The sequence below is a fragment of the Anolis carolinensis genome, unplaced genomic scaffold (assembly GCF_035594765.1).
Source record: "Anolis carolinensis isolate JA03-04 unplaced genomic scaffold, rAnoCar3.1.pri scaffold_15, whole genome shotgun sequence".
Taxonomy (NCBI): domain Eukaryota; kingdom Metazoa; phylum Chordata; class Lepidosauria; order Squamata; family Dactyloidae; genus Anolis; species Anolis carolinensis.
Genome location: NW_026943826.1, coordinates 9,300,551 through 9,315,380, shown reverse-complemented (window position 1 = coordinate 9,315,380; position 14,830 = coordinate 9,300,551). Strand labels below are relative to the sequence as shown.

The 14,830-nt window shown below is 41.5% G+C and overlaps 1 protein-coding gene across 2 annotated transcripts in view; it reads left to right on the top strand.

Moving 5' to 3' along the window:
* Nucleotides 1–1,349: 1,349 nt before the first annotated feature.
* Nucleotides 1,350–14,830, top strand: part of LOC100563256 (solute carrier family 2, facilitated glucose transporter member 5) — a 34,265-nt gene continuing 20,784 nt past the window's right edge. The window contains exon 1 of one of the 2 annotated variants that reach the window (XM_062965713.1): nucleotides 1,350–2,060. In XM_062965713.1, coding sequence (XP_062821783.1) covers nucleotides 1,752–2,060 — 309 coding nt within the window. In that variant the 5' untranslated portion in view covers nucleotides 1,350–1,751. Of the gene's footprint in view, nucleotides 2,061–11,598; nucleotides 11,730–14,830 lie in introns of those variants that run through there. The other variant, XM_062965714.1, reaches the window with a different exon arrangement.

Here is a 14,830-nt window from a genome sequence, read left to right as displayed (position 1 = left end):
ATGCATGGGATAGACTTCATCAGCACAGATTCAGAAATATGCATGGGATAGATTCAGAAATATGCATGGGATAGACTTCATCAGCGCAGATTCAGAAACATGCATGGGATAGACTTCATCAGCGCAGATTCAGAAATATGCTTGTGATAGACTTCATCAGCGCAGATTCAGAAATATGCATGGGATAGACTTCATCAGCACAGATTCAGAAATATGCATGGGATAGATTCAGAAATATGCATGGGATAGACTTCATCAGCGCAGATTCAGAAATATGCATGAGATAGATTCAGAAATATGCATGGGATAGACTTCATCAGCACAGATTCAGAAATATGCATGGGATAGATTCAGAAATATGCATGGGATAGACTTCATCAGCACAGATTCAGAAATATGCATGAGATAGATTCAGAAATATACATGGGATAGACTTCATCAGTGCAGATTCAGAAATATGCATGGGATAGACTTCATCAGCGCAGATTCAGAAATATGCATGGGATAGATTCAGAAATATGCATGGGATAGACTTCATCAGCGCAGATTCAGAAATATGCATGGGATAGACTTCATCAGCACAGATTCAGAAATATGCATGAGATAGATTCAGAAATATACATGGGATAGACTTCATCAGTGCAGATTCAGAAATATGCATGGGATAGACTTCATCAGCGCAGATTCAGAAATATGCATGGGATAGATTCAGAAATATGCATGGGATAGACTTCATCAGCGCAGATTCAGAAATATGCATGGGATAGACTTCATCAGCGCAGATTCAGAAATATGCTTGTGATAGACTTCATCAGCGCAGATTCAGAAATATGCATGGGATAGACTTCATCAGCGCAGATTCAGAAATATGCATGAGATAGATTCAGAAATATGCATGGGATAGACTTCATCAGCACAGATTCAGAAATATGCATGGGATAGATTCAGAAATATGCATGGGATAGACTTCATCAGCACAGATTCAGAAATATGCATGAGATAGATTCGGAAATATACATGGGATAGACTTCATCAGTGCAGATTCAGAAATATGCATGGGATAGACTTCATCAGCGCAGATTCAGAAATATATATGAGATAGACCTCCTCAGCGGTGCTCCATTCAGAAATATGCATCAGATAGACCTCATCAGCGGCATTGCATGTGGTCATGATGGCTACATGCCCTAGGAGGTGTTTACGGACAACGCCGGCTATTTGTCTTAGAGATGAGCACTGACCCCCAGAGTTGTACACGATTAGACTTATTGTCATGGGAAACCTTTCCCCTTAGCAGACCTCATCCATTCTAGTTTCTTAGATACAACGATCATTGTTTTCTGGGGTGGGTGGCTTATGTTTTGTATCTTGAGAACTAGAGCTGAAAGGGGGAAACGGGCGCCGTTGTTGGAAAGGGCAAGTCAAATACACCCAGAAACCGGTCTAACATTGGTGTAGTAAACATTACATTGAGACGGCCTTGCTTTGATTTGTCTTATGGTTGCCTTGCTGCTAATCCTTTCCACCTCCCGATGTGATTTGGACCATAAAGAGATCCCACCCACAACAGCCATGCAAGAGCCTGGTCACATCCTCATGTGTGTTTCTCCGCATCTCCTTTGTTGACGTCCAGCCGCCACCCAATTTGTCTTTCCATCCACAGAGAACCAGAGGAGCAGGATCTTTACATCCTGATGCTAAGCTCGCCTGATGTGTGGATCCTCTCGACTCTCCATCCATGACCACGTCGCATGACATTGATGCCTTGCCTGTGGCCAAGTCCACCCTCGGCTCCCCGAAGCGGAGAGAAGAAGGATCCCGTGTGCCAAAAACAACAACCTGTTGTAAACACCCACTGGAGGAGTGGGAATGGCTACTCCAAGGTCCAAGAGGACAACACTAGCCGGTTAAGCAACCAAGGGTCTCAAACCAAGACAAAGTACAGAAGACCAGGAATCCAGGACAATCCTCGGTTCCGTGTTTCTTTCCCTCGACCCACCTTGAGCAGAGACATGGAGACGGGATCCAAGAGAACGTTGACCACCGTGGACAGGAACGGGGTACGTTTTGTGTCCGTTTCTTTTTGTATGTCTCCATATTTACTATATAATAATAATAACTGCAAAAGGCCACCCTACTGGGATCTGCGCCCATCATCCGAAAATACATCACACAGTCCTAGACACTTGGGAAGTGTTCTACTTGTGATTTTGTGATACGAAATCCAGCATATCTATCTTGTTTGCTGTGTCATACAATAAAATACAATGTCATACAATAAAATAATAATAATAATAATTTTGATTGAAGTCCAAAATCAGAAAGTCCTCAAAGCACAGCAAAGAATCAGTACAAGAAAACCGCACTACAAACTAGTGCTGACATCTGGCACAACAATAGATTGTTCAAATGAATAGATTTTGCTAATAATAATAATAATAATAATAATAATAATAATAATAATAATAATAATAATATCACACAGTCCTAGACACTTGGGAAGTGTTCGACTTGTGATTTTGTGATACGAAATCCAGCATATCTATCTTGTTTGCTGTGTCATACAATAAAATACAATGTCATACAATAAAATAATAACAATAATAATTTTGATTGAAGTCCAAAATCAAAAAGTCCTCAAAGCACAGCAAAGAATCAGTACAAGAAAACCGCACTACAAACTAGTGCTGACATCTGGCACAACAATAGATTGTTCAAATGAATAGATTTTGCTAATAATAATAATAATAATAATAATAATAATAATAATAATAATAATAATATCACACAGTCCTAGACACTTGGGAAGTGTTCGACTTGTGATTTTGTGATACGAAATCCAGCATATCTATCTTGTTTGCTGTGTCATACAATAAAATACAATGTCATACAATAAAATAATAATAATAATAATTTTGATTGAAGTCCAAAATCTGAAACTCCTCAAAGCACAGCAAAGAATCAGTACAAGAAAACCGCACTACAAACTAGTGCTGACATCTGGCACAACAATAGATTGTTCGAATGAATAGATTTTGCTAATAATAATAATAATAATAATAATAATAATAATAATAATAATAATAATAATAACAATAATATCACACAGTCCTAGACACTTGGGAAGTGTTCGACTTGTGATTTTGTGATACGAAATCCAGCATGTCTATCTTGTTTGCTGTGACATAATAATAATAATAATAATAATACTAATAATACTAATAATAATAATACATCACACAGTCCTAGACACTTGGGAAGTGTTCGACTTGTGATTTTGTGATACGAAATCCAGCATATCTATCTGGTTTGCTGTGTCATAAAATAATAATAATAATAATAATAATAATAATAATAATAATAATAATAACAACAACATCCAAACATACATCACACAGTCCTAGACACTTGGGAAGTGTTCGACTTGTGATTTTGTGATATGAAATCCAGCATATCAAATGCAGAAAACACATCAAATGTAGAAAAGACATTCACAATTATAAAATTATAAAAATTTATATTCCGCTAAGTACTACACTTAAAATCTGGTAAGCCACTGTGTTCATCACATATAAGTTGGGTTCATTTTAAATGCCACTAATTATTATTATTATTATTATTATTATTATTAATTATGCTATGTCTCCATTCTGAGCAGTCCTGGGAGTTATAGTTTCCCAAGGTCCATACCCTTTTCTAGGTATATCTGCAATGGAGAATAAATGCAGTAGGTATTATTATTATTATTATTATTATTATTATTATTATTATTATTTGAAATGGTATTGTTGTTGTTGTTGTTGTTGTTGTTGTTAATGCTATGTCTCCATGCTGAGCAGTCCTGGGAGTTATAGTTTCCCAAAGTCCATACCCTTCTCTGGGTGCAGCTGCACTGGAGAATAAATGCAGTAGGGACCTATTTTAAATGTTGTCGTTGTTGTTGTTGTTGTTGTTGTTGTTGTTATTATTATTATTATTATTATTATTATTATTATTATTATTATTATGCCATGTCTCCATGCTGAGCAGTTTTGGGAGTTATAGATCCCCAAGGTCCATATCCTTCTCTGGTTGCATCTGCACTAGAAAATAAATACAGTTGGGACCTATTTTAAACATCATCATCATCATCATCATCATTATTATTATTATGCCATATTTCCATGCTGAGCAGTCCTGGGAGTTATAGTTTCCCAAGGTCCATACCCTTCTCTAGCTGCATCTGCACTGGAGAATAAATGTAGTAGGGACTCATTTTAAATGCCATTATGATTATTTTATTATGACACAGCAAACAAGATAGATATGCTGGATTTCGTATCACAAAATCACAAGTCAAACACTTCCCAAGTTATTATTATATATTATTACTAGCTGTGCCCGGCCACGCGTTGCTGTGGCAAAGTGGTGGTGGTATTGGTTAAAAATTGTTGTGTAATTTTTATTTGACTTTATTTGCATTTTTTTATTAATTTTAGTTGTAAGTTATCTTTTTATTTATTATATTTTATTATTTTCTTGTATTATTTTTAGGTATTTTCTGTTATTATAGTATTTTATTGTATTAATTTTTTAGTGTTTTTTATTTTTTTTTATTGGGTTGCTAGGAGACCAAGTTGGAGGAGCTTAGCCTTCTAACTGGCAGCAATTGGATAAAAGCAAATATTCCTCTCTCTCTAATTAGGACTTTATTTTTCTTTTCTTTTTGTTGTATCAACCTAGAGGCGTGGATGATGGGTTGTGTTGTCAAATTTCGAGGTTGGGGGGCCTGTAGTTTTGTTGTTTTGTGGGTCGCCGTGATGCCATCACTCTTTTATATATATAGATTATTATTACATATATTATTATTATTATTATTATTATTATTATTATTATTATTATTATTATTATGTCATGTCTCCATACTAAGCGTTCATGAGAGTCATAGTTTCCCAAGGTCCTTACCTTTCTCTGAGCGCATTTACACTATGGAATGAATGCTCTTGGACCTTACTTGAAATACCATACTTGAAATAATTGGACCTTACTTGGAATACATAGCTCCATACTCTGCAGTCCTGGGAGTTATAGTTTCCCAAGGTCCATACCCTTCTCTGAGTGCATCCGCACTGGAGAATAAATGCCATTATTATTATTATTATTATTATTATTATTATTATTATTATTATTATTATTATTACTACTACTACTACTATTATGCCATGTCTCCATGCTGTCCAGTCCTGGGAGTTATAGTTTCCCAAGGTCCACATCCCCTCCATGGATGTTCCTTTCACTTCTCAAACATGCCAAAGAGTGCCCATGAGAATGTTACGAGCGCAACCGTAAAACCTTACGGGACTTAATATGGTTTTATACGGTTCGGTTAAGGCCGCTCAACGCTTCCACGATGGAGAAACAGCTTCTGTGCAAAGGAAACGACCCAAGACCAGCCTCTCGATGGACTGCTGGACACGTGCCCTGATAGTGCCCAGACTTATGCAACACACTTAATTATTGGTGACTCACTCCCGTCCCACCAGAACCAGAAACTTCTGGCCTCCAAGCCCTGGCACCTCCAAGCGTTTCCTGGTCGGAGCAGCTCACGTGGAGAGAGAGCGATTAAAAATCATTTACCCACTATCAGCGGAGATAATGCAAACGCCGGCAGGTTCTTCGGAAAAGCAGGATGGGTTATCAGAAGGGGATAATTAATCCGGTAGCGGAGGACAAAGAGTCCTGATTCCACACCAATTACTTGACTTCAGTGTGCGGTTAATTGTCTTGTAGCCAATTCCAATTAGTTTCTATCCAGGACTGATAGGAGTTGCCATGCCTCCAACTATCAGATTAATCCTGCTCCCACGTTCTTCTTTTGTCCCCAACGTAAGTGGATGCAAACCATGTTCGAAGAGCAATGGTACTTTGCACACAATTCCGCACTTAAAGTGGGCTGCAAGGGCATTCGTTCCTTACTGGGAAGGGTATGGGCCTTGGGAAACTATGACTCCCAGGACTGGACAGCATGGAGACATGGCATAATAAATAATAATAATAATAATAATAATAATAATAATAATAATAATCGAAAAATCAGCTGATGACCCAAAATGCAGACTGTGCAAGGAAGCTGACGAAACCATTGATCATATCCTCAGCTGCTGTAAGAAAATTGCACAGACAGACTACAAACAGAGGCACAACTGTGTGGCCCAAATGATCCATTGGAACTTATTCGTCAAGTACCACCTGCCAGCAGCAAAGAACTGGTGGGATCACAACCAGCAAAGATCGTGGAAAATGAACATGCAAAGATACTGTGGGACTTCCGAATCCAAACTGACAAAGTTCTGGAACACAACACACCAGACATCACAGTTGTGGAAAAGAAAAAGGTTTGGATCATTGATGTTGCCATCCCAGGTGACAGTCGCATTGACGAAAAACAACAGGAAAAACTCAGCCGCTCTCAGGACCTCAAGATTGAACTTCAAAGACTCTGGCAGAAACCAGTGCAGGTGGTCCCGGTGGTGATGGGCACACTGAGTACCGGGCCAAAAGATCTCAGCCGGCATTTGGAAACAATAGACATTGACAAAATCACGATCTGCCAACTGCAAAAGGCCACCCGACTGGGATCTGCACGCATCATCCGAAAATACATGACACAGTCCTAGACACTTGGGAAGTGTTCGACTTGTGATTTTGTGATATGAAATCCAGCATATCTATCTTGTTTGCTGTGTCATAATAATAATAATAATAATAATAATAATAATAATAATAATAATAATGGCATTTAAAATGAGTCCCTACTGCATTTATTCTCCAATGCGGATGCACCCAGAGAAGGGTATGGACCTTGGGGAACTATGACTTCCAGGACTGGACAGCATGAAGACATGGCGTAATAATAATAATAATAATAATAATAATAATAATAATAATAATAATAATAATAATAATGGCATTTAAAATGAGTCCCTACTACATTTATTCTCCGTCCTTTTTTGTGCATCCGGACGGGACGTGCACAAAGGGCTCCACGGCAAACTCCAGGGCAAGGGCATACGTGTGTGACTCATAAATGTAGTCCTATCAGAAAACAGCGTAGTATTGGTTGATTTCATTCAGAAGAGTAGTTAATATTTATCAATGTGCTGTGCATTGCCCTCATTAACGGAGCGAGATTGCACCCAACCAGCTGTGCTAAGCAAAAAGTAAATACTAAGTTGGCAACAAACACGTTGACTCGTAGGAAGCCTTATACTTCCACCGTTTTCTCCAACTGAACAAGCTGTTTCTCTGCAACAACAACAACAACAACAACAACAACAACAACAACAACAACAACAACAACAAACCAGGGCTGAACCTGCTTAGCTTCCAAGATCACACCCGACTTTGTACCTTCAGAATATTTTCACTGAAAATATTGGATGGTTCTGACTTGGTCACCTTAAGGTCGCCATAAGTTGGGAAGAACTTGGAAGCACACAACAACAACAACAATGACAACAAGCTCTACCTACTACTTGCTTGAGCTGGTTTACCTGAAAACATACTCCAAGCTTGAGGGTGAGGAATGTCTTTATAGTAGCCTGAGAAATAGAGAATCACAGAATCACAGAATAATAGATTTGGAAGAGACCACATGGGCTGTCTAGTCCAACCCCCTGCCATGCAGGAAAAGCACAATCAAAACAGCGGGTGAACTACAACTCCCATCGTGCATGGTCCATCCCCCTCCAAACAGCACCAGGATGTAGAGTGGGTCATGGAGGTTCTGTGTGCCAAGTTTGGTCCAGTTCCGTCACTGGTGGGCATCGCAGTGATCTGTGGGAGCGGAAACTATCGAAAGTACTGTAAATCCCATCATCCGTGGTCCATCCTCTCCCAAACTGCACCAGGGTGTAAAGTTGGCCATGGAGGTTCTGTGTGCCAAGTTTGGTCCAGTTCCGTCACTGGTGGGCATCGCAGTGATCTGTGGGAGCGGAAACGACAGAAAGTACTGTAAATCCCATCATCCGTGGTCCATCCTCCCCCAAACTGCACCAGGGTGTAAAGTTGGCCATGGAGGTTCTGTGTGCCAAGTTTGGTCCAGTTCCGTCACTGGTGGGCATCGCAGTGATCTGTGGGAGTGGAAACGACAGAAAGTACTGCAAATCCCATCATCCGTGGTCCATCCTCCCCCAAACTGCACCAGGGTGTAAAGTTGGCCATGGAGGTTCTGTGTGCCAAGTTTGGTCCAGTTCCGTCACTGGTAGGCATCGCAGTGATCTGTGGGAGCGGAAACGACAGAAAGTACTGCAAATCCCATCATCCGTGGTCCATCCTCCCCCAAACTGCACCAGGGTGTAAAGTTGGCCATGGAGATTCTGTGTGCCAAATTTGGTCCAGTTCCGTCACTGGTGGGCATCGCAGTGATCTGTGGGAGCGGAAACGACAGAAAGTACTGTAAATCCCATCATCCGTGGTCCATCCTCCCCCAAACTGCACCAGGGTGTAAAGTTGGCCATGGAGATTCTGTGTGCCAAATTTGGTCCAGTTCCGTCACTGGTGGGCATCGCAGTGATCTGTGGGAGCGGAAACGACAGAAAGTACTGCAAATCCCATCATCCGTGGTCCATCCTCCCCCAAACTGCACCAGGGTGTAAAGTTGGCCATGGAGATTCTGTGTGCCAAATTTGGTCCAGTTCCGTCACTGGTGGGCATCGCAGTGATCTGTGGGAGCGGAAACGACAGAAAGTACTGTAAATCCCATCATCCGTGGTCCATCCTCCCCCAAACTGCACCAGGGTGTAAAGTTGGCCATGGAGATTCTGTGTGCCAAGTTTGGTCCAGTTCCGTCACTGGTGGGCATCGCAGTGATCTGTGGGAGCGGAAACGACAGAAAGTACTGTAAATCCCATCATCCGTGGTCCATCCTCCCCCAAACTGCACCAGGGTGTAAAGTTGGCCATGGAGGTTCTGTGTGCCAAGTTTGGTCCAGTTCCGTCACTGGTAGGCATCGCAGTGATCTGTGGGAGCGGAAACGACAGAAAGTACTGCAAATCCCATCATCCGTGGTCCATTCTCCCCCAAACTGCACCAGGGTGTAAAGTGGGTCATGGAGGTTCTGTGTGCCAAGTTTGGTCCAGTTCCGTCACTGGTGGGCACTGCAGTGATCTGTGGGAGCGGAAATGATCGAAAGTACTGCAAATCCCATCATCTTTGGTCCATCCCAAACTGCACCAGCGGAAACGATTGAAAGTACTGCATAGGGGTTATGTGTGCACTGGCCTGCGGAAGTGGCAGCCAATCAGAAAGCTGCCACATACACCGCCGCATACATACGAACATACATACATATATTCATCGATATAGATATTAGGCATGTCCAATCGATGAAAAAAATGTTTCAATTCTCGTTTCTAAACGCTTCGATATAGAAAGTATTTCTGATTTTTTTCACCCAAAAATTTCGGATATTTCCAAAAATTCGTAATGATTCTAAATGTTTCTAAAATGGCAGACGCGCATGCGCAATCGCTACACACTGGGCTTGTATGGCAATCTTCCATGTGGACGCAGAGACGTTAGCCCCCACCTTTGAGTCCATCGTGGAAGCTTCTGATTGGCCGGGGAGTGACAGCCATGTTAGGCTGCGCTAAGCTCCCATTCAAGGTAGGTTGCAGAAATGGAAAAAATTTTTTTTAAATATTTTTAAAAATATATTCAAAAAAAATGGGGGGGGGGGGGAATTAACGAAACATTAAGAGACAATTAGAGAATGGGCCAACAATGGTTCGAATTACATTGCTGGTTACGCTGTGAGACAATGTCTCGGAATGCGTATCAAAAAGCGAGAACAATCCAAAATAATTCCGATATACAATTCAAAACGATTTTTTGGACATGTCTAATAGTTATTATAACAAAAATCTATGATAAATTACTAGAATGGACAAATGTTACAGAAGAAGTCAAAGGTTGTATGGTAAAATGGGCCCAAAATATTGGACGTTCAATAGGTATGACCGAATGGGAAACACTGTGGAGGAAAAAAATAAAATATACCTATGCGTGGGATTTAAAAGAAAATTGGTTGAAATCCTTCCACAGGTGGTATATTACACCCAAAAAGTTGGGAGAAATGTATAAGGGAACTCAAAATACCTGCTGGAAATGTAAAAATCACATCGGATCGTATTATCATGTTTGAGGGACATGTAATGAGACAGCTAAATTCTGGAAAACGATACACTCAGAATCTCAGAAAATACTAGGGAAAAAAATTCCGATGAAACCAGAATATTATTTATTAAATTTGACAGACTCAGAAACAAAATTTAATGCAAAGGAAGATAAATTATTTACATATATTAATACAGCCGCAAGGATTATCTATGCAAAACACTGGAAATCACAAGTGATTCCGGGGAAGGAAGAATGGCTCGAGAAAATTGAAGACATTAGAGATATGGATGAGCTAACGTTTTTATTAAAGATGCATAGAGGACAGTCGATAAAAAAGACAGACTGGGAACAATACAAAAAATATAAGGACGAACAGTAAGAAATAAGCTATGTAACTGGAGAATCAAATAGGATATACCAGTACAACCAGGACTTTAAAATAAATAAATAAATAAATAAATATAAGTAAGATTATAATTGATCCCCATAAGGGAAGAAGGGAAGTACAATATATGGGGGGGCGTGGGTTCCTTTTTTTCTCTCTCTCTCTTTCTTTGTTAGATTTTAACTGATTATTGTTATGTGTTGTGGAAAATTCAATAAAAATTATATAATAAAAATAATAATAGATATTATAACTGTACCCTCGATTGCTTCTGATAGGATAAGTAAATGGTGCGAGACATCACGGGACAGAGGTGAAGCGTCGCTCCAAAACTCGTCTCTGCCTTCTTTGCCAGTTTGTCTTATGACATTTGGCTCTTGCTACTGGAGACAGAGGATCCTATGTGTCTGCCTGTGAACAATCGTGATTGCAATAACAGTGGTGTGTGTTTATAAAAGCGCCCAGTGTGATTCTGCCCAAAATAAACTCGGCGATGTTGCAGAGCCGACGAAACCAACGTCTGTTTGCAGCTTGGCGAGAGTGTGCTTCTCAAACACTTCTTTCGCTATTGCTCAACTTTTGCAAAGCGAGACGACAGAGTTGGCACACGCTCCGACTCTTCTTTTTTTTCTTTTCCCCAGCAGCTGGAAAGCAACTTCTGGTTCCAGGAAGGGAAAGAGCGAGAAAGAACGAAAGAAAGAGAGAGAACGGAGGAAGAAAGGGTTGCCTACAGGCGGATTTATATGTCGTTGAATCGAGCGAAGTGTCCAGGAAAAAGAGAACGTTGTGCCAACGCAGCAACCTGAGACCCACCTCGACCCGAAGCTAAAGATGGAAGCGCTTGTGTGCCAAAGGTGTGGACAAGAGCTTGGCTTCTAGCCCACTCTCCGTCCTTCTTACAGATCGGAGGAGGCCTTGAATAGAGAAACCGGAGCCAGAAGGAGGTCACGAGAAAAGCATGCGGGGCCCACAAAAGTTCAGAGGGCACTGCGTCGAGCTATAAAGTATATTAGTGGGTGTTGCCCGTTGCTCAAGGCCTCCGTGTGCACCTATATAGATACACCGAGCGTTGTGCGAGTTTTCCATTCTGCAAATACAACCGTCGGGATCCGGGAATCGGACCGTAAACGGATCCAAAATGAAGAAAAATCAGGACGGACAGGAACCTGAAGGAACCAAGCCAGGGGTGAGTGTCAACATACGTGCCCGTGCCTGTCATTCGAGACTGTTTGAATGAAGAAATGTTTGTCAAACGGCATCTACACCTTGGCATATGTTCACTTTGGGAACGATCCCGAATGCAAAAGGAAGGGTCATTCGATGTGGAAATGGGTGGCGTTAAATTCAAAATCCGTTTAGAAACTATCCCGAATGCAAAAGGAAGGGTCATTCCATGTGGAAATGGGTGACGTTAAATGCAGAATGCGTTTGGGAACGATCCCGAATGCAAAAGGAAAGGTCATTCGATGTGGAAATGGGTGGCGTTAAATGCAGAATGCATTTGGGAACGATCCCGAATGCAAAAGGAAGGGTCATTCCATGTGGAAATGGGTGGCGTTAAATGCAGAATGAGTTTGGGAACAATTCCAAATGCAATGGAAAGGTCATTCGATGTGGAAATGGGTGGCGTTAAATGCAGAATGCATTTGGGAACAATCCCGAATGCAAAAAGGAAGGTCATTCCATGTGGCAATGGGTGGCGTTAAATGCAGAATGCGTTTGGGAACGATCCTGAAGGCAAACATAAGGGTCATTCAATGTGAAAATGGGTGGCGTTAATTGTACAATGCGTTTGGGAAGATCCCGAATGCAAAAGGAAGAGTCATTCAATGTGGAAATGGGTGGCGTTAATTGTACAATGCGTTTGGGAAGATCCCGAATGCAAAAGGAAGAGTCATTCAATGTGGAAATGGGTGGCGTTAAATGCTGAATGCGTTGGAAACGATCCCGAATGCAAAAAGAAGGGTCATTCGATGTGGATACGGGTGGCGTTAAATGCGGAATGCGTTTGGGAACAATCCCGAATGCAAAAAGGAAGGTCATTCCATGTGGCAATGGGTGGCGTTAAATGCAGAATGCGTTTGGGAACGATCCTGAAGGCAAACATAAGGGTCATTCGATGTGGAAATGGGTGGCGTTAAATTCAGAATGCGTTTGGGAATGATCCCGAATGCAAAAGGAAGGGTCATTCGATGTGGAAATGGGTGGCGTTAAATGCAGAATGCATTTGGGAACGATCCCGAATGCAAAAAGGAAGGGTCATTCGATGTGGAAATGGGTGGCGTTAAATGCGGAATGAGTTTGGGAACGATCCCGAATGCAAAAAGAAGGGTCATTCCATGTGGAAATGGGTGGCATTAAATGCAGAATGCGTTTGGGAACGATCCCGAAGGCAAAAGGAAGGGTCATTCAGTGTGGAAATGGGTGGCGTTAAATTCAGAATCCGTTTAGAAACGATCCCGAATGCAAAAAGAAGGGTCATTCGGTGTGGAAATGGGTGGCATTAAATGCAGAATGTGTTTCGGAATGATCCCGAATGCAAAAAGAAGGGTCATTCCATGTGGAAATGGGTGACTTTAAATGCAGAATGCGTTTGGGAACGATCCCGAAGGCAAAAGGAAGGGTCATTCAGTGTGGAAATGGGTGGCGTTAAATTCAGAATCCGTTTAGAAACGATCCCGAATGCAAAAAGAAGGGTCATTCGGTGTGAAAATGGGTGGCATTAAATGCAGAATGTGTTTCGGAATGATCCCAAATGCAAAAAGAAGGGTCATTCCATGTGGAAATGGGTGACTTTAAATGCAGAATGCGTTTGGGAACGATCCCGAAGGCAAAAGGAAGGGTCATTCAGTGTGGAAATGGGTGGCGTTAAATTCAGAATCCGTTTAGAAACGATCCCGAATGCAAAAAGAAGGGTCATTCGGTGTGAAAATGGGTGGCATTAAATGCAGAATGTGTTTCGGAATGATCCCAAATGCAAAAAGAAGGGTCATTCCATGTGGAAATGGGTGACTTTAAATGCAGAATGCGTTTGGGAACGATCTCGAAGGCAAAAGGAAGGGTCATTCAGTGTGGAAATGGGTGGCGTTAAATTCAGAATCCGTTTAGAAACTATCCCGAATGCAAAAAGAAGGGTCATTTGGTGTGGAAATGGGTGGCATTAAATGCAGAATGTGTTTCGGAATGATCCCGAATGCAAAAAGAAGGGTCATTCCATGTGGAAATGGGTGACGTTAAATGCGGAAGACATAGAGGAATGAGTGCCACATAGAGGACTGAAGCGCATTGTTGTTGCGTGCCTTGAAAGTGGCATCAAACTACGTTCATTGTGTTCATTATTGAGTGCAGTGAAAGTGACATCAAATTACGTTCATTGTGTTCATTATTGAGTGCAGCGAAAGTGGTGTCAAACTGCGTTCATTGCACCCGTTATTGAGTCTGTTTTACTGTGAGTTTTCCGAGCTGTATGGTCATGATCCAGAAGCATTCTCTCCTGACGTTTCGCCCACATCTGTGGTAGGAATCCTCAGAAGTTGTGAGGTCTGTTGGAAACTTGGCAAGTAGGGTTTAGGAATGATGTCCAGGGTGAGAGAAAGAACTCTTGTCTGTTGGTGGCGAGTGTGAATGTTGCCATTGGCCACCTTGATTAGCATTGAATAGCCTTGGCTGCTTCCTGCCTGGGGGAATCCTTGGTTGGGAGGTTGCAGAGAGTCTTGGGTCCGCCTGGGTGTGATTCGTTTGTTTTTGGCTTCTGTTCGGCCTTTTGGACGCATTCCTCGCATGAAGACCGAGCGTGCCACTGCCCTGATATGGCCTCTCAACGGAGAAAGTGGACCGGCGCCAAGTGCAAATCCTCCCACCTTGGCTCGGCGTCGGGTTGGGCAGCAGAGAAAACGTTAAGGTCAATTGTGGTCAGATGATGTGCCAAGCCTCCCAATGGAAACTATGCCCGATCCTTAGCACACAGCTCTTCAGTGTTCAAACCATGCGCAGAGAAGCATTACCTGATGCTCTCATACTTCGAGAATGCATGAGAAGCGTATGGACCTTGGGAAACTATGACTCCCAGGACTGGACAGCATGGAGACATGGCATATTAATAATAATAATAATAATAATAATAATAATAATAATAATAATAATAATAATAATAATAATGGCATTTATTCTCCAGTGCGGATACACTCAGAGAAGGGTATGGGTCTTGGGAAACTATGACTCCCAGAATTGCTCAGCATGGAGACATGGCATGATGATAATAATAATAATAATAATAATAATAATAAT